Here is an 18216-nt window from a genome sequence, read left to right as displayed (position 1 = left end):
CATGAAGGAGTTAAAACTAGTTTGGATACAAATAAATTCCATAAAGATGTTGCCATGTTACCTGATATCTCAATATTTTTACCCAAATTTGTGAGACTTACACGTATTGTGACATTCTTTAGTGTTTTAAAATTGGCAAGTGTTTTTGGTCCTTTACTATTATTTTTGTTGCCAAAAAGAAACCAAAGTGAAGGGGTTTTCTAAAATAAAAAATAACTCAGGTGAAAAAGGACTACAGAGGCTCTCTACTCTGATTTTTTCAGTGGCGGGCCGTCAGGGCCTGCAAGGCCTTCTCTGCTGGCCTAAAAATATCTGAATCACAGACTGATATTAATTATTATTTATTTCCGTGAATACGTATTCTATAATTCCAAATGCTCTGTCTTCGTCCTTTCATTGCTGTCTCCCTGGTTGCGCTGCTTCCAGACGTGTATTTTCCTATTTAAGCATTAACCAATCACATTGCAGCACCATTTGTTGCTAGGGTCAAAGAAATCTGCCTGGAGGCCTTCACAATCAGTTCTGCGGGCCCTGTAGCATAAAATAATTGTCGACCAAGCTGTTGCTCCAACCAATCAGATTTGGAGTAGGCGACACCAAGGCCCTCTAGCAGGCGCACGAAAACGTCAGCATTTTCACGCGCTTTGATTGGATAGTCGGAGAGTGTACAAGGCAGAGCTAGCAAACTGCATCTCTAGCGACTCAGGGAGCTGCACCAGCAAATGTATCGAGTGGATTTAATAGCTTTACTGCCAAAGCCATTTTCCAGACGGACTTTTCAAGAAAAGCTAGACATTGTTAAGCAAAGTCGGGCAACTCTGAAGCTAGCAAGCCCGTCACAACCGGGAGAAGGATTTGAACGCCACTTTCAGTCCTAACTACGAGCGGTACCTTCATTTCGGGGGCGCGATCAAAGCGCTGGATCCACAAACAGAGGAAAGTCATCACGGAGAGTGACACAGATTTACACTTCCACCTGTCCACTAATGACGTTTTTGGTGGGCAAAACAACCTGATCAGTGCGATCGGAGGAGATCAGAAGGGAAGTTATCAAAGCCCCGTTTGTGTCTGTTATGGTGGATGAGACGACAGACGCGAGTAACGCAGCGCAGCTCGCTCTGGTTCTGCGTTATGTGACGGACACAGGTGCCGAGGAGCGGCGTGTCGGGTTTGAAGATGTTACCAGTGGAAAGCGAGCCGATCACATTGCTGGTCTCATCGTCCGATTTTTGGGTAAAGTTATAGCACAGTTTTGTCTGGCACGGGTAAAGGAGTTCCGTGACTCCGTTGAGCGGGAGTGAAGCCGATACGAGGAAATCTACGAGGTCCCTGAACGCACCGCGGGCGCTCCTCGCGCACGAAGAGGTGCAGCGCAAAATCCTCGCGCGCACTACCGACATTATTATTTTCCAGACACAGACCTTGATCGATCACAAAAACTGATGTTTGTCTCCCTCCTGGACCACAAGAGGCTTCAGGAATACCAGAACATTTCCCGCATGCAGCCTTTTCCAGCTTATCACAGCCACGGAACACTTTCTATCTGCGAAATGCATGGATTCTGCACGACAGAGTGATTGAAATCTTCTTGAGGATAGAAAGGATGGATTTTGTGTTTAAATAATCTGGATTTTTGGTGAGTAAAATTTTACTATATCCCTACATAATATTGAAATTTTATCAGGTTATTTTTTATGCTTTTGGTGTGTGTGTGGCAGCTGTACCTGCACTAGAAGTTTTATTGCCATAAAATAGTTATTGAGGGTTGGATTGATTCAGATGGAGCACTACTGAAGGCTAAGGTGGGAAATGCACGGCCCGCCACTGGATTTTTTGCTGTACTTTTTTCCCTTATCCCCGACCCTTCTCCCTTCCCCTTCATTTAGGCCTCCAAACGGAGAGTTATGAAAAAAAAAACTGTCTAATATTTCAGACGTTACTTTTGTTTGATGATGTCACCAATGATCGCCGGTCCACTCGCGTTAGTGCGGAGCTTTCAGTGCTTTAATATGCACAACAACAGCTGTTTTATAACTTTAAAAAGGTCATGCTAGAGCAAAAAGTAATTTTTGTTTAAATTTAAAAAAGTAAATCAAATTTAAAAGATACATTTTCCAGACACGACTTGCACTTAAACTGCCCCTTCAAATGGAGGGAAAAGGAGAAGGGAAGAATTCGGTTTGGGCCTTAGTCTACGAGTTTTCTTTAATTTGATTCAAGTGAAAGCCAAAGTTGCTATAGCAGCCACAGCAGCCCAGAGGAAGACATACAGTTGCAGCCAGCTCACATTTCAACAGTCAGCCAACATCTCAACAGCAGGTTGTCACAGCTTCTCCACTATTATACACCTCCTGAATGTTGCTCAGCCCTCGTTAAAGGCAACCGTGCATTTGTGAAGCGAACAAATGAAGGACATTGCTGCAAGAAAAAGGGAAGAAAGAAAGCAGAGAACCTTATTTCACATTCACCTCTCCAAAAAAAACCCCTTTCATTGCACATACAGCTCTCAAACACAAAGCTGCTTTTGTGTGAAGAGTCTGGGGTTGACACAGTCCCATTAGGGTGCACAGACAAGGCTGCTGGGAAAATCCAACTCTTCTTACATGTCCTGACACTGAGATAAAGAAAATAAAAAATGATTGTGTTTCTTTTCGTTTTTTAATATGTAATCTGAAAAGAAAAATATATAAACCACAAATAAACAACTAATTTTGTATGAATAAGCTATTTTGACTTAACTTGTGGTCATTTCTTTGAAGTTTTGGCAAAATTTTATTCCTGTCTTCTTCATTTCAACTGTAAATTCCACATTTCCAGGAAATTTTTTTAAGGAATAGTAAGTACGACAATCCATTGAATAGAAAATGAAAGAAGAGGAGCATTTTTATACCACCATGGTTATATTTATTTCTCCAGAAAGATTAAAACTAAAGAAAAAACAGACCAGATCCGTCATTTTATTCCCCTTTTTGCAACCAGCTTTGCAGTTTATTAGCATTTCCCTTTGAGTGTGGCACATAATCCCTTAAAGTGCACATTTAATCCTGTTCTGCAACATAAACAAATGACCTCTTCATGAAAATTCGATAGCATCTGTTCCACTTCATCACTTTGTTGGACAACACCTGCCCTTCCACGCCATCTCTGTAAAGCAGGTGTGTGACATGCATTCACTTTATGACCTTTGAAGCATAAAACACACAAATCGGGCTTGTTCGAGTGTTCAGGCCACATGTGGAGAATCCAAAAAAAAAAAAAAAAAGGGAGGCCCTGCAGCGGTCAATGTGGCTACTTCAAAGACCACCCGTAATTGGACTACATGCTTGTACCTCCTTGACATGTTCCAACACTGCATATTGAAGCACTGCTTCAATTAAAGCATCTAACATTTGAGCAGATTTCTTTTGTTTAGCTTCTTCAACACAAGAAATGATTGATGTGAAGTTTCTGTAAAAGTAGCATTGTGTTTTTCTTGCCGCTTTAACGACTTGGCTATGTGGGATCTTAGAGAATGTAAACACTCATGATCATGTATGTGTGTTACCATTGGCACTGTGGAAACTGGTTTATCAGTTCAGTCTGTTTTATCACAAACTTCCTGTTTCTCCTGAGATATTTAAATTAATCCCAAAGTGTTTCTAATGGTTTTGTTTTACGGTTGAGTGGTCTGCAGTAACAAAAGAGGATGAAGATTACTGGAACTGTCAACCATGGAACCACAGTTTGGCACTTTGATTTGGCAAAGCTTTTGACTCCTCTTGGAAGATCGCTCTATTCCAACAAACATATTTTACTCAGGTAAAAGACCGTGAATCCCCAGGTTGAGGCTCCAATCAGATCAGAAGCTATTTTTGAGTTATGATAACCTTGCTTTTAAGGTGGGGCACAGAGAGAATGCATTTTGACTTGCTGTCTAACCTCCCTGAACGAGTCTGCTCCCTCACTCCTACCCCTCCACGCTGGGGTGACTTAACGAGGAACAGAGCATGGTTACAGTCTCTAATCAAAGCCAGCTCTGGAAAACAGGCCTCAAGTTGGATGCTCATTTTTCTCCCTCACCTCTTGTTGCTTTGTCTTCCCTCTGCATCAACCAAAAGCCCTTTTCTCCGTTTGCCCTCCATCATTTTTCTCTCTTTTCCATCTTTTGCTTGCTTTTTTTCACTCTCAACGACGCTGTTGCAGGTTAGATGCTGTCAGCTTCCAGACAGGAGGCCTCTGCAACCACATGGTTTATTAGAATAAGCACAGGAGCAGAGGCAAGTGCCTTCAGGCCAAACGACCACCAAGTCAACGCTCACTGCAGAGGCAATCACAACTCTGCAGGAATGTGTATAACTCTCTAATCCTGTCTACATCCTGCAGACACACTCGCTTTTTTTTATGTTTTCTAAACTTTTGTGCTCGTGTCTTTAAGTGTCTGTGCATGTTTTTGTGTATTCAGGCACATTCAAGCAACTCTGAGAATGCTCACCTTCACTTATGCCCACATGACAAATTACCCTCAACTTTACTTCAAAGGCACCATGCAGGATGAATTGCATGAAACAATATCTCATATTTATCCACATGAAAAAGGACAAGACACTCTGTCTTCGTGTGTCTGATGGTACCCGTTTCCTCCCTTTGATAAATACGTCTTTGATTGCAGCAACAACCTTGTGCACACACCCTTACATTTTCTGACTCACAAAAGAGAGCATCTAAAAGTGACATTAAGACCTCCGTCACTTGGATTGACAGCTGTAGCCACTTTCCTTAGACGCTCTTTAAGCGTTTTATGTCGTTCCCTGGGTTTGCAAACACAGTGAAGAAGCGGCAGCTGAAATGTTACGGCTCAGTGGAAGACTTAGAATAGAAGAACCGTAGGGGGGGTTGTTCCAAAACAGAGGTGGTGAAGAAAGAGGGGGCACAACGGGGCCAAACTGGAGGAAAGTGCTTTCTTTAAAAATATGCAGTGATTCCATGATAATGGATTAGTTTAGGAAACTTGATACCTTCGGTGCACTCTGCAGCTATGTGCATTAGAGACTGGGGGCTATGTTCATTGGTCTGTGTGTAATTGTTTTTAATCTGGACAATCTGCGGGTTAAACTGATGCAGAGGAAAAAGGATGGTTTCTTTTTTCTCAGTTTTCCTGTTGGGTATTGGAATTTTTCTAGTAGTTTGGTTTAAAAATTGTAAACACATTTATTTGTGTTTTGAATGAGTGTTGAGAACCATAGCTGTCAGAATGACAGAAAAAAATCTAGATATAGACAAATCTAGTTCAGGATTTTGAACAAAATTAATATAAATTATAAAAAGCAAAGTTTATTGATATTTTGCGTTTACGTTGACTTTTAGTTTGCTTTTAAAATGTGTTACCAGGGGTGTCAAAAATCACAAGTTTTACTAGATGTATTTATTGTTGTGCTACTCTGATCAAAAATAGACTTGAATGCACAGAATACTGAATTCAACGATCATTTGTTGTCTGAGATTGAACCAGTTCCTCTTCCGGATTTTGACCTAAAAACAAAAATGCCCAAAAAACGAAAAAATAAAGATTTGATAAAGGTTTAATTTTTTTAAATTTAGTCTTTTGAGGAGTTTATTCTTGGGTGGCCTTTAGCTGTTTATGACTCTTACCCACCATGTCTCAGCTTCTCTGAGTCTTACATTCCACTTTGATGAGTGGGGTAATTGGAGTGAGTGGCGCATTAAATTTCGTTCTCTTAAGGCACAGGACTGGATCAACGAAAATCGCAGTAATTTTCGGGACAAATGTATAATATTTAAAAACTTATTCACATAACTCGATCAAATAGATGAAAGAGTTAAAATTAGGATCAAAATACAGAAAAGCATTGCTTTTGTCAGGACCTAAACATGCGGCTGGAGCTAAAGCACAGAGCATATTGTTTGTGTTGCGGTTTTCAGTTTCAGTGACAAAATAAACTGCAGTTGCTTTTGCTTTCAAGAAAAAAATGTGTCTGAATATGTGTATCTGTCTCCGTCTCTAATGAGTGTTTATGTAGTATTTTAAGACAATGACACTGTGAACAAATACTTTTGTATACTTTGTTTACTGATGAGAACTTATGCAGAACTGAGAACTTTCTGGGATGGAATGAAGCAATGACGTCTTTTACAAATTAGAGCAAATCCACGTCATTTCCTGCATTTTTATAAACTTCAGTCTTCTGCTTTATGAATAATCATTTTTAAATGTTAAATGAGTAGATCACAGATATTTTTGAAACCTGAAAAGCATTAAGAATAGATCGGGCTGATAGAAAAAAAACTGCATTCCTCAGATTTTCAAGAAAAAAAAGAGGAAATTGAGCTACAACAATATATCATCTTGCTTGACTTCAAACAGCCAATTTAGTCGTGTTACTCTGACAGCCTCTGAGTGTTTCTCTGCATCGCCAGGGCACCATCCGTGAAGCAGCTGAGAAGGTTTTGTTCCCGTGCTCCGACAGCACCAGGTGTCAAACTCAATGGACTGACCATCAGGCAGCTGTAGTTCTGTGGCATCAACTCACAGGTGAAATCGTAAAAGCTATCATGTCCGACATGTGCTTTAAATCTGACTTTATGGTGTCATGTAACATGAGCCCCCTCTGCCTGGATTCAAAGAACACATTTTGCTGTTATTTCCTAAAATTTTTGTCTGTTTGTGTAGTAAATAGACAGAATTTTAAAAGGTTTAAAGAGGAGCAAGTTTGAAAAAGTCACAAGGAATGGGTAAGAAAATTAATTTAAAGGTTAATTTCTTATAGAAAATGACTGTTTCCTCTTCTTTTTGAAAATGTCACGCTTTGTATTTCATCTGATAATTAAAGATTGTTATTGTAGTGAAGGGCTGAGACTAAATAGAAGTGTTTCTCACTTTTCCTCAATTTAATCATTATTTTTTTTATCTGAATTTTTTTTTTTTGCTGTGTTTAATCAGTTATTTTGTGTCCTTACATTTAAAAAATATATTAAATAAAAATGTAAAAATTGTGTTGTTAAAAATGTAAATCTATTGTCCCGGGCCCTTCTGCGTCATCTGTTTCAACATCCATGGCTTAAGACTTTGTTGACAGGCCATTGAGGTGGTCCATATGGTGACACAGAGGTTGGAGACTCTCTAAAGGAAACCAGACATAGGCTGAGTCAGCGGGCCCTCAGCTTCTCAGAGCTTCAATGGAGCGTTGGCTGGTTCCCTACTGGGGCCAGTTGCCTGTACACTCTCAGGCTAAACTCTGATCTATGGAAATGAACAGCTCCTCCTTAATAAGTTCAGCCATCCATTCTCCAGCTCCCCCGGGCTGCATGGTTCCTATTCCTTTATCGGTGAAAACCACTTATGGAATGTTTAATAACCCACTGCAAAGTGACAGATTTGTTTCTTTCCACTTCATCAGCAACAGCACACAGGGTTGTTTATGAACAGCAGGATGTAATGCAATCTATTTAAACATTGGGATTGGAACATCATTTCAAGCAGCTGCATGGAAGTGTTGCAGCGGTTAGGTGCTTTTGATGTGTGCAGGTTAGGAATTCGGATGTCTGACGAGGTCAGGAAATGTGGCAGAGTGAGAGTGTGAGTTGTTTGTGCGACCAAATATGTAGAAATGATTTCAACGGAATATACAAAAGTGACTTGAGTGCAGCATTTTGTTATTGCTTTTGGTAAGTTACATGTCAACTGCATTAAAGTCCCACTTCAATCACCTATTGGTCTATTGTAAAAGTGTAATTTTAATTATGGTTAGGCTGTTTTTTTAGCCAAAATCTGTGAATAAAAACATTAGTTTTCTTGGATACTTCTGCAGAATGGCAGAAGTTAATTAGAAATTCACCTTTGAGTTGTGAGCAGGACTATTGGCGAGGAGTAAGCCTTCCCTCTTTTCCCATCATCCCTTTGTTTACACTCTCTCCTACTACTCTCTCACCCCCTACCTCACATTACCGTACAGTTTTGAGCCAGATGTCAGCTCAGACGATGAAAACTAAGACATACATGTATTTAGTTGTCTACAAGTGGATGCATCAGAATGGAGGGATCCTGTGGGTTGCAGATTGTAGGGCCTGCCCTACACCACAGGCTTTTTCCAACATTTTTTTGGTCTGCTCCTGATTCCAAACGATTTGAATTAAAAAAAAAATACTCAGAAATGCAATGTTAAGCTTATTTTTCTTTGCTAAAAAACAGGATTTTCACTGGAGTGGGTCTTTAAAGTTGCATCCGCATATTTTTTTAAAATTGTGTTTCAAATTTAGATGTAAAGAAACTAGTCTCGTTGTGCTTTCTTGGCTTAAATTACAATAAAAAATCACCTTAAAAAATAAAATTTGATCTCAAAAAGTTAGGAGTGGCTTGACGTTGATCAAAAATGTTTCTAAATTTTAAGAGAAACCTCCAGTTGTGCTTTCTTGCTTGCCCTTTTGTTGCTCAATTATCATTTTTTCTTCATCTAACTTTAATTTTTCCATTCTTTTAACAGAAAACATAACAATAAATGAAACAGAACTATACCAAAATGCCCATGAAACACATTCAAGACATCTGCCATTCTTCTGAGCTCCAGAAAAATACCTGCCATATGATTCCTGTTAGCCTTCAATAACGGCCTTTGAAGGTTCAATATAGAGATGTGTCATGCAGAGAGCAGGGGAAGGACCCCCAGAAGAGGCTGTTCCTAATAAGACAGGTGCACAGATGGGTCACAGAACATTTTGCAGCTACTCTAACAAAAAACTGGACAAGTGTAAGTAACACGTGACAGATACTGTACACCCAAACTGACATATTCAGTGTTTCTACAGTGGCTTTAGACATCAATGAAAAATCTTTTCCTTTCGGTTTTAAGGGGTTTCTTTAACAGTTCATGTAAAATAAACCCTTTTCCCAGAAATGGACTGTTTTATTTCAAGAAGATATGTGCTGAAAATGTCCTGAACTCAAGAAGATTTGGTGCCAGAATGGTTTATGTAACAGCAGCTTATTCACTTCAACAGAAGAGACTAAATCATTCTTAGCATGACAGAAATGTTGAAATACTTGGACATGCTCTATTTTCTCTTCCCTGACATGTTACAGGTCGGTCCCCGTTTAGAGTACATGCATGCGTGTGTGTGTGTGGAGGAGTAATCACTTCCATTTGCATAGGCGCTTACACAAATCCTACATCATGCTTTTCGTGTAGGATCACGGGTCTCTTGTCGTGACGGAGAAGAGAAAAGAGGGTAATGTTGATATTATGATGAAGTTAGACATCCTGCATGATGTTAACTTGGCTAATGAGCCATGATGGCTGGAATACTTTGATGTGAAACCCTCAGAAGTTAAACTTCACTCCCAGCTAAGAAAACCTTTAGCAGTTACTCTGAATTTCGTCTTCTTTCAGTCTTACTTTTCCTGTCTTTATCATTTTAGCAGATGGAGGAGGATCCTTTTTTAGGCCTGTGAGAGAAGTCAATAAGTTCTTTCAACTGACAGCTGATTTTACTTGTCTTCTATGGTCAGTCTGGTCTCCATGGCTTCATCTTTTCAGATCCAAACACAGACAGTTTACACAGATGACAAGTGTGAACACTGAGAATTTCATAAAAGCGTTCCATTGCACTTCAACTCTACAAAGCTAAACGTCTATCTATGTTTATAAGACATGAGTGTGCACATTACTTAACAACAAATTCCATTGAAAATTGTCCTTTTTAACTTTTTTTGGTGGCATTTATCCAATAATTTGACATTTTTGAGGCACCTGTAATGCTTTTCTAGGGTGGTAAGAGGCTCTAAGCTAGTGGAAGAGCGTGTAATGGATGATAGAAAGTACTTCAGCCCATAACTCAGGCGAATTTCAAAAGGACTCCTGCCCTTCTGCAGAAAATATGTTGTAGAAAATTACTTTTTTTTATTTTAGCTGAAAACAGCACAATTATAAATAAAAGACCACTGGGAACACGTTTCTAAAGATCAAAAGATGATCGGAGTGGGACTTTAAAGACACTGCAATCAGAGGCATGAGGCAGTTATTTTCCTTGTCTATTCCCCTCATATGTTTGTGCTGTCAGCAGGTGGTTTGCTTTCCCAGAGCCAAGCGATGAAAGGAGAGGTCTCCCATAACCGAAAATATAAATTCAAAAAAGAAAAGCCAAACAATCAGTTTGTTCATGGAGCACTGAGATTCAGACAGAAATCTAGCAGAACACATCTGTGTAAATACTGAGCTTTTGTGATCCACTGAGTGAAGACTTACAGATTATATTTACGTTGGGGAATTCAGTTCACTTGTGTATATTTGATTTTTAAAATTGTCAAACAGTTTCTTAGAATTCCATGCTCTCCTCTGCACCTTTGGAAGTACACATTAATTTGCATATTTACAAAAAACAAATGCAGGCATAGAGTATAATTGAGAGGAAGAAAGCCACACGTCTGAAGAGAAACTCTTTTCTGATGAGGGTCCAAATCCTTGAAATAAGATGCTGACATTATGGATGTGCACACACACCCACACACACACTGACTGGATGTTACTTCTCAATAGTTTCCGTTTAATTTATAAATAATTTTCACTCCAAGTCTAAAAGCACTTGAAAGCTAATAATTAAAATCACAACAGGAAAATCTAAAGGGAAAGTTGTGAGTATTACTTGTTTTATTTCACTTGAAATATTTTTTTAATGCTTCATATTTTAGAAACTTTCTGAATCTAAAACAATGGGACTTTGTAAATATGCTAACTGTTACAGAGGTTGTTGCTTACATTTTATATTTGAATTAGCTTAAATTAGCTACAAAGAATAGCCGTCCTTTTCTGCAGTGGCAAAACATTCTTTAAAATTCCACTTCTAAGTTATGGGTGGGACTGTTTATAGGGAATAAGCCTGCCCTCATTTCCCATCATACCTTTGATAGCACTCTCTCCCGCAGACTTATCCCTCACAGCCCTCCTTTAGGGGAGGAAAACAAAGATGTACGTGCACCGTCGTCTACAAATGGATGTAGTAGAGCAAGAAGCTTGTGGCTTGACTGTAGGTTCTATGCTCCATCTAAAGGTTTTAGGAATTACATTTTTTAAACTGTTTCTGATTCACAAAAAAAAAAAGAAAAAAAACGGTCATGTCCACCGAAAATTCTGCAAGAACATGTATTAAAAATATGAAAAAAAGAAAGAAAAAATCAAAACCATATTTTTTGGGGGGATCTTCATTGAAAAAAAATATTTTTTTATTCTGGTTTGATACTTGAACACTTAATAAATCTTTTGACTCAGTTCCCCCTTTGATGACTTTAGTTTGTTTTATGTGATGATTTAATGTTAATCTTTTTGCACTTCATTGTTAGAATGAGTTTATTATTTCAACTATTGCTGCAACAGACCTTTCTTTTTTCACATTTATGGCCATAAATAAAAACTTGGAAACAGCCATAACTGTCAAATATAACTCTTACATGTCTAAAGGGAAAATAATTTGGACTCACTTGAATGAAGATCGGAAAAGATGACACAATTGCATTAATACAAAAAAGAAGAAGAAGCGTGTGATTTTAACACAATAAAAGCATGAAAATATAAAGCCTAAAAGTTTATTTTTAAGAATATTACCACAATAAGTGATATTGTTATGATTCACTTCGTGTTTTTTTTTTAAGTTTGTTGTACATTAATCCAAAAACCTAAACATTGACAGCTTTTATTTTGTGAAACCGGAAGTTTCCTCCTGGTTTTACTTTTACCGCAGCTTGACTGTGGTGCGTAATTTAACACCCCAGCAGCATCCCGTCTGTCACAGCTTCTCTGGACTTCAGTCTGAGCGGGATCAAATCATTGAGACTTTAATGCAAGATGGATGTGAAGCTCTTTGCGCTCGCGGCTGCTCTCGCGATGGTGATATATGCGCCTCAGACTCATGGTAAGTCTTTAAATGTTATCACCTTGCTTTGATATAAACATTTTTGCACTTTTCTATCCATGCAGCAACTCTTTGTCTTTTTTCTGCAGTTGAAATTGTTAGTAAAAGCAAACACGTGCAACGCTGCACATTGTTCTTTAAACTATAAACAAACAAAAAAGATAAACAAAAAATGTGAAAATAAATGAAAGAAATAAAAAAAAATGATTTCTAATAGGTTATGTGCATGTTATGTTCAGTGTTTAAATTTAATTAACTTCCATTTAGACGGATGCATCTACTTTTTCTATGAAAAAAGAATCGGATTAATTAAAAGAAAGTTATTATTACGTCAAATTGTTTATTGAAGATTGTGGATTTTACTACTTTAAGTATTTTTGCTTTGAATCTTTTTGGTTTGGAAGAAGGTCTGTTCTCGTGCGTAAAGCGCCATCAGTCTCCACATGTGGCTCTGGATGTGGAAGAACCCCCCGATCACACGCGCGCGTTTGCCTTGCCTCTTGTTTTCTTTCAATTACGCAAGTCGCGCATCTGAGATAGAGCCGACGTGGCGTCGCCAAACCGTGGAATCCTTTATCATGTTAATAGGATCAGGTGTCAAAAATAATTTGCATGAAGTTTAATCTGCAAAAGCGCATCTTCCCATCTGTTTGAGTGACGCAGGCTGCATATGAATTGTTTACTGAAGATTTGAAGATTTCCCGTTATCTTAAAAAAAAAAAAAAATCTCTTCCTGCCAGCAGAGAATCTACTTGTTCCATCTGTTTTCTAAACAGCGTCTGCATTGTTGTGCACATTTTTACTGCATTTTTCTCTTTTATTTCTCTTTTTTCCACATTAATCAGCCGTGAACATCTCTGTATACAAACCCAAACGCAGAGTCTTACTGGAAAGTATTCACACCCACTATGAATCAGCTTAATAAGATTACATTGATTTTTACACAAAACAGCAGGAATTTCTACATAAGCCGTGATTACATCTTCCTCTGTGTGTGTTCTCAAAAAGATATTTACAAATAAAGAGAAAAATTAAGTGTTTGTGAAATTGTTTGATGAAGGAAACAAACACGGATGATGGATGGGTGTGAAAATGAGCTGCAAATCCCAACCAAACTCTGCAGGGGTTGTTGATTTTTCTGCTCATTCGGACAGTCTTGCTTCAACTTGTTGATGTGTCAGATAATTTTCAAATAAGTTGATTTGTTTGCCGGTAGCCTAATAGGTTTTTAATCTTTTATTCAGTTGATGAATAATTTCAGGGGGATTATTTGTCTTATCTGCTATCAGAGGAATGCTGTTGCTTGATCCCTATTCATCTTTCCTTTGCAGCAAAGCCCATCAGTCTGGTTGAACGATGCAGTTGTCGTTCAACCGTCAACAACATCCCCAAAGGTTACATCCGAGAGCTCAAGTTCATTCACACACCCAACTGCCCCTTCCAAGTGATGTGAGTCTTTATGCTTTTTTCTATCTCAATTCCGAAGTCTGAGACACTTTCCTCTTTGCTGGACATTTCTCACCATCAATCTCCAGGAGGTGACAACCAGATAAAGGAAATGCATATGTACATACACACCCCTCTGTCACTAGCTCGCATACACAAGTTGTTTCAGCAACATGTCCACTGATGCATCTACAGGAAATGGCCCATTTGAGGATGAGTGGATCTGAAAAGGAGGAAACTGGAGTCAGTTTTTAGGGAAAACAAAGGACAAAATTAGGTTTGAGATAGTCTTCATATGCGATTTCTGGTTTTCAGGTTTGACTTAATTTGTTGTGCAAAGTAACAGATTAAAGCTCAGTATCTACAGCTCAAAGTTCAGCTTTGTGTCTAAAAGGTAATCAGACTTTTATCAAACAAAATGAATTCAATGGAGGCACTGTCAGGAATGACTTGGGTAAATTTCAATCAGATCCTTGATTGAAAATATATTTTTACATTTTGGTTTACTTATAAGGATTAGGTTCCCATTTGGACAAGAATTGTGAAGCTTGAAGCACAACTTGATTACTGTTAAATGTTTGTAAAAATATTCTTTAAACTAAACTGTGCTGTTTCAGTTCTCTTTTATGGAAAAATGTTAAATTCCAGGGGGAAAAAAGCTTCTAGTTTGGGATCACTCTTAATCTGATTTTCTTTCTTTGAAGTGCTAAACTGAAGACAAACAAGGAGGTGTGCGTGAATCCGGAGGTGCGGTGGCTTAAGCAGTACCTGAAGAATGCTCTCAACAAGTAAGTTTCTTTGTCAGTTGTTTTTTTTAGCCTGCTTGGATCCCTTTTAAAATCACTTCAGCACCACTTCCACTTGGAAATAAAGAAGTCATGAATGCCAAAGCGCGAATGCGCATTTGATCCCGTTCCAGCAGACTGCTCTGGGAGAGATAGCTCTGAATTGCCCAATCCATTGCTGGAGCCCTAACTCAAAACATGCGGCTACATGACCAAGTGGGAGTAGCGAGTGATTCCACTTTAAAACAAATTGCGGGTGGGATGATGCTTTAACCTTCACTAACTTCTGTTTCAATCTGAAAACTTCTGAACACTCAACCAAATGAAATGTTTAAAGGCTGTGTGGAGGCTTTAATACTAACTAAATAAAACAAGATTCAAGTTGACAGTAGAGAAATAAGAGGATTGTGTAACTTTGTGTTGTATTTCTTATTCTAAATCCTTAATTTAAGGCTAAATGAATTTTTTGGCCTTTTACTAAAAATTCATTGCCAATATCAACTGTCTCCTGTCTGTTTTGAGCATGGAGAAACCTGTCTTAAAAGCACTGAGAATGTGTTTCTAAAGAGATCACGTTGCTATCTCAATGATCAAGATCAAGTTTCTGGATGTTTTACTTTTTAGCAAACTTAGAAAAAAAGTCACACTCAATGGTGGTGACAGATTTTCTGATTAAAGCAGAAGGTTGAAAAGGAAAATTTGATCAATATCAGCATGAAAAGGACAAAGGGTTCTGACTTACACCCTGTTTTGATGCTGTCTTTCCTCAGGGACACTAATGGAGGTCTTGGAAGCTTTTATGTCATGTTTTGCATAAGAACACCTCCAGCATAGAGAAAGACACACATTTTTGTACTAGATCAAGGCTTAAAATGCTTGAAATTTGCACATTTGGCCAAGAATGAGTAAAGAATAATGTATAAAAATGAAAACCAAATGTCTTAAATCTTGAAGCAAAAAGGACAATTTCCATTTAAACACCAGTTTAATTGTAACAACCTTTCTAGTCTCCCAAATCAATCCATGGCAAAATTATCATACAAATAATTAAAACATAAAGCAAAAGTTGAGCAAAAGCTACACATTATGGTACTATAATACTATTCTTTATTTGAAGTTAAAATGTTTTTGCTGAAGTACGCACATTTATTTTGCCTAAAAATTGTTCTTTTGTGTGTCAAGGATGAAGAAAGCCAAACAGACCATCTGAAAGGGCTGCAGAGATGCTCCTAAACCCGGGGCATCTGGAGCATCGTCATGGATATGTAACGTGAGATCATCTGGCGTGTTACACAGCACTTACCCCAGCTGCCGTCCTCTCGCCTCGTGCACGGATTGAACTGCAACTCTTCACCATGAACACCTAACCTCCTGCCGCCTTTACCATCACCACTCCCACTACTTATAGCAAAAAATATTATTGCAAAGTGGCATTATACCTGTATGTTTTCTAACCATTCTGTACATAATTTTTTACTAGTTGTTGGTAGATATTAACAGAAAAGCAAAATTTTTGAAGGCAGAGTTATTCTATGTCCATTTTAAAAATTGTATGAAATTTTGGCTGAAATTTCCTCAAAGGGAGATGTTTTCGGGATATGACTCAAACCATTCTGCTCTGCTCAATGTTTTTGAAAACTAAACATGAAATCAGCTTATTATCCTTTTCGTGATTTCTAATTACACAACATGAACTAGAAGTGGATTGTTTTGCAAAGAAACAAGATCATTTCTAATTTACTGGCATCAAAGGACTTCACGGAGTGCCAGTTCCCCACATGTGCTAATAAAAATCCCATTTTTATTCCATCGTGAAAACAGTGTGCCAAAAAGGGGTTAGCATTTCCTGACCTGCATTTTTGGCTGTCGTACAACCCGAAGTAACTCGTTTCTGCTTCTTTTTTTTAACCCAAAACATCAACATCTGGTTTTGGAAAACGTTTAAATTTACTGGAATTGTTAAATTCGAGAAGTTAACTACAAGAAGAGCATAATTACATTGACAATTATGAGCTGGCAGCCTGTGTTTCAGTAGTTATTTTCTGAATGCAACTTTAATGAAAAGTGGTCTTTAGTGGTTGGGACAAAATGTAAGAGTCAGCTGCAGAAACAGTAGTGCCGTCACGAAGAACAGACATATATGGATGTGACTTCCTACGACTGTCATGCAAAAAGTAACGCACTTTATGTTCCATGTTATCACACAAAAAAATCTATTTGGTAGCTCTGTTTGTGTCTGTTGGTCATACTTTTCATTTTTATTGTTTTTTTAAGCTTTTCTTATAGTTGAATTTGTAGATCTGGGACACCTATACAACTATTGTTCAAACTCTCAATGAAAAACGAATGTTACGCAAATGTTTTATTTTTGTACTCCTAAGCATTTATATATTAGGTGCAAGCATTTATATGAAGGAACTGTATACTTTCACAACTGAGCCATCCTGCTTTTTTTTTTTTTTTTTTTTNNCAGCTGCTGAGTAAAAAAAAAAACTTTTTAAAAGTCTAGCTTTAATGTGTGTTTTCCTGTGGGTATCTTGGGCCATGATAATCACACATAATCAAACTTTAATGCATTTTTTAAAAATTATTCCTTAAAGTTTTAGCTAAAAAACTGAAAGAACCAACGCACATCTGCTAAGATCGTACAGTCCCAACAGGTCAAAGAGTAAATGTAAGACTTTGATGTGAGAACATGTGCTGGAGTTTACTCACAAAGTCAAAATAGAGGCAAGGACAATGATCCTGCCTGCTATTTAACTATTAACTCAACAAGCAGCCATTAGGAAATCATTAGAGCTAAAAGGGATGAACTTTTAACTTTTCTCCTAAGGCAGATTTGATTGAAACATCAGGGAGTGATGAAAGAACGTGAGCGACAGCTTTGAAATCCAGTTTGTGGCGCACCCAGTAGGACAGTAGCTCTGTTTTTGCAGACGGGAATGGGAATGAAGTCAGATGTAGCCAGACTATTGAGTGTGTTCAACGGGTTTCATTCTGCGAGTCAAAACAACACTGCAGATTTAGGCATGCAGTCATGGGTCAAATAAAAGTATGTGTCTCTTTTAATAAAGTCTTACAGAGAAAAGCAGCGGTTTTTCACGGATCATCTGTACTTTGAGCAGTTCGCCGTTTTCTTACATAACTTAATTTTTCTCTGCTCTAGGGCATGAAATGCATGTCATTACAGGTGAACAATTACTTAGTCTGGGCAATTTTTTAATTTATCAAAGTTTTGCATTATAATTTGCTATGCCAAATCCTCTTAGCTTCTTATTTCATAGTAAATTAATATTTCAAGGTCACATTCTATTTACTTACTATAGCACTAAAAAAATAGGGAAACGACAGTTTCAAAATATCAAAAAGTTAAGTCGACTCCTTTAAATGTCTTTTATTTTTGCAGAAACAGATCTGCAGAAGGAACCTTATAAAGACGTTTCTGCAGCAAAGCCGTTAACAAAGCAGAGGCTATAGAGAGCAAATGAGATGTGTTAGAGCACTAATGCTTCTGCTCATTGGGCTCATTGGAGCAAAGCAGGACAACATGATTATTTGAAGAATTGGGAGATCAGCATGGCTGAGCCTCCGCAATGCCATGTTAGTACTTGAGTTGGGCACCGGGCCTAAACAAACAGATCTGCACACCCAGTGTGTTGCACTTATTCATCACCAGACGTGAGAAACAAGAACTGGAGATGCAATCAGCAGCGACTCGCTACAGCTTTATAGAAAGTCCCCCAAAAAAGCAGAATATAGGGGAAAGTCTGAGGGGGAAATTAGGAGTCATTCATCATTTTTTAAAGAACGTTTAGGGTTTTAATGATGGAAGCTTGCTGGTTTGTGTGAGCGCAAGAATAGAAATGCATTGTTCAATAATCTCAAAAATAAAACAAATGTGCATGCTTTTCCACTTTAATCCACCAACATTTGTATTGTTCTATGCTTTATATAACTCCAAACTTATATTCTAAAAAAAGAAAAAAAAAAACACCCAAAAGGTTCGTCCAGCAACAGATAAATTATAAATGATCAAGAAGACACAAAATCTATAGTCAGTGTTTCATTTCTTTTAGGGTTAGAATTCCCC

General features: G+C 38.0%; 1 protein-coding gene across 2 annotated transcripts; it reads left to right on the top strand.

Annotated features, from left to right (window-relative positions):
* The first annotated feature begins 11742 nt into the window (after window positions 1–11742).
* On the top strand, window positions 11743–16447 carry cxcl12a (chemokine (C-X-C motif) ligand 12a (stromal cell-derived factor 1)). Of its 2 annotated transcripts, XM_024297667.2 has the most exons (4): window positions 11743–11895; window positions 13227–13344; window positions 14046–14129; window positions 15309–16447. In XM_024297667.2, exons 1-4 carry the CDS (start codon window positions 11829–11831, stop codon window positions 15334–15336), a joined length of 297 nt encoding a protein of 98 aa, XP_024153435.1. In that variant the 5' UTR covers window positions 11743–11828; the 3' UTR covers window positions 15337–16447. The 2 variants fall into 2 exon arrangements, with proteins under 2 accessions (XP_024153435.1, XP_024153436.1); XM_024297668.2 differs by lacking the exon at window positions 15309–16447 and having other exon boundaries at window positions 14046–14133.
* Window positions 16448–18216: the final 1769 nt, after the last annotated feature.

Source organism: Oryzias melastigma, linkage group LG15, assembly GCF_002922805.2.
Source record: "Oryzias melastigma strain HK-1 linkage group LG15, ASM292280v2, whole genome shotgun sequence".
Classification (NCBI taxonomy): domain Eukaryota; kingdom Metazoa; phylum Chordata; class Actinopteri; order Beloniformes; family Adrianichthyidae; genus Oryzias; species Oryzias melastigma.
Note: the sequence above shows the minus strand (reverse complement) of the source record. Positions and strands in the feature narration are given on the sequence as shown.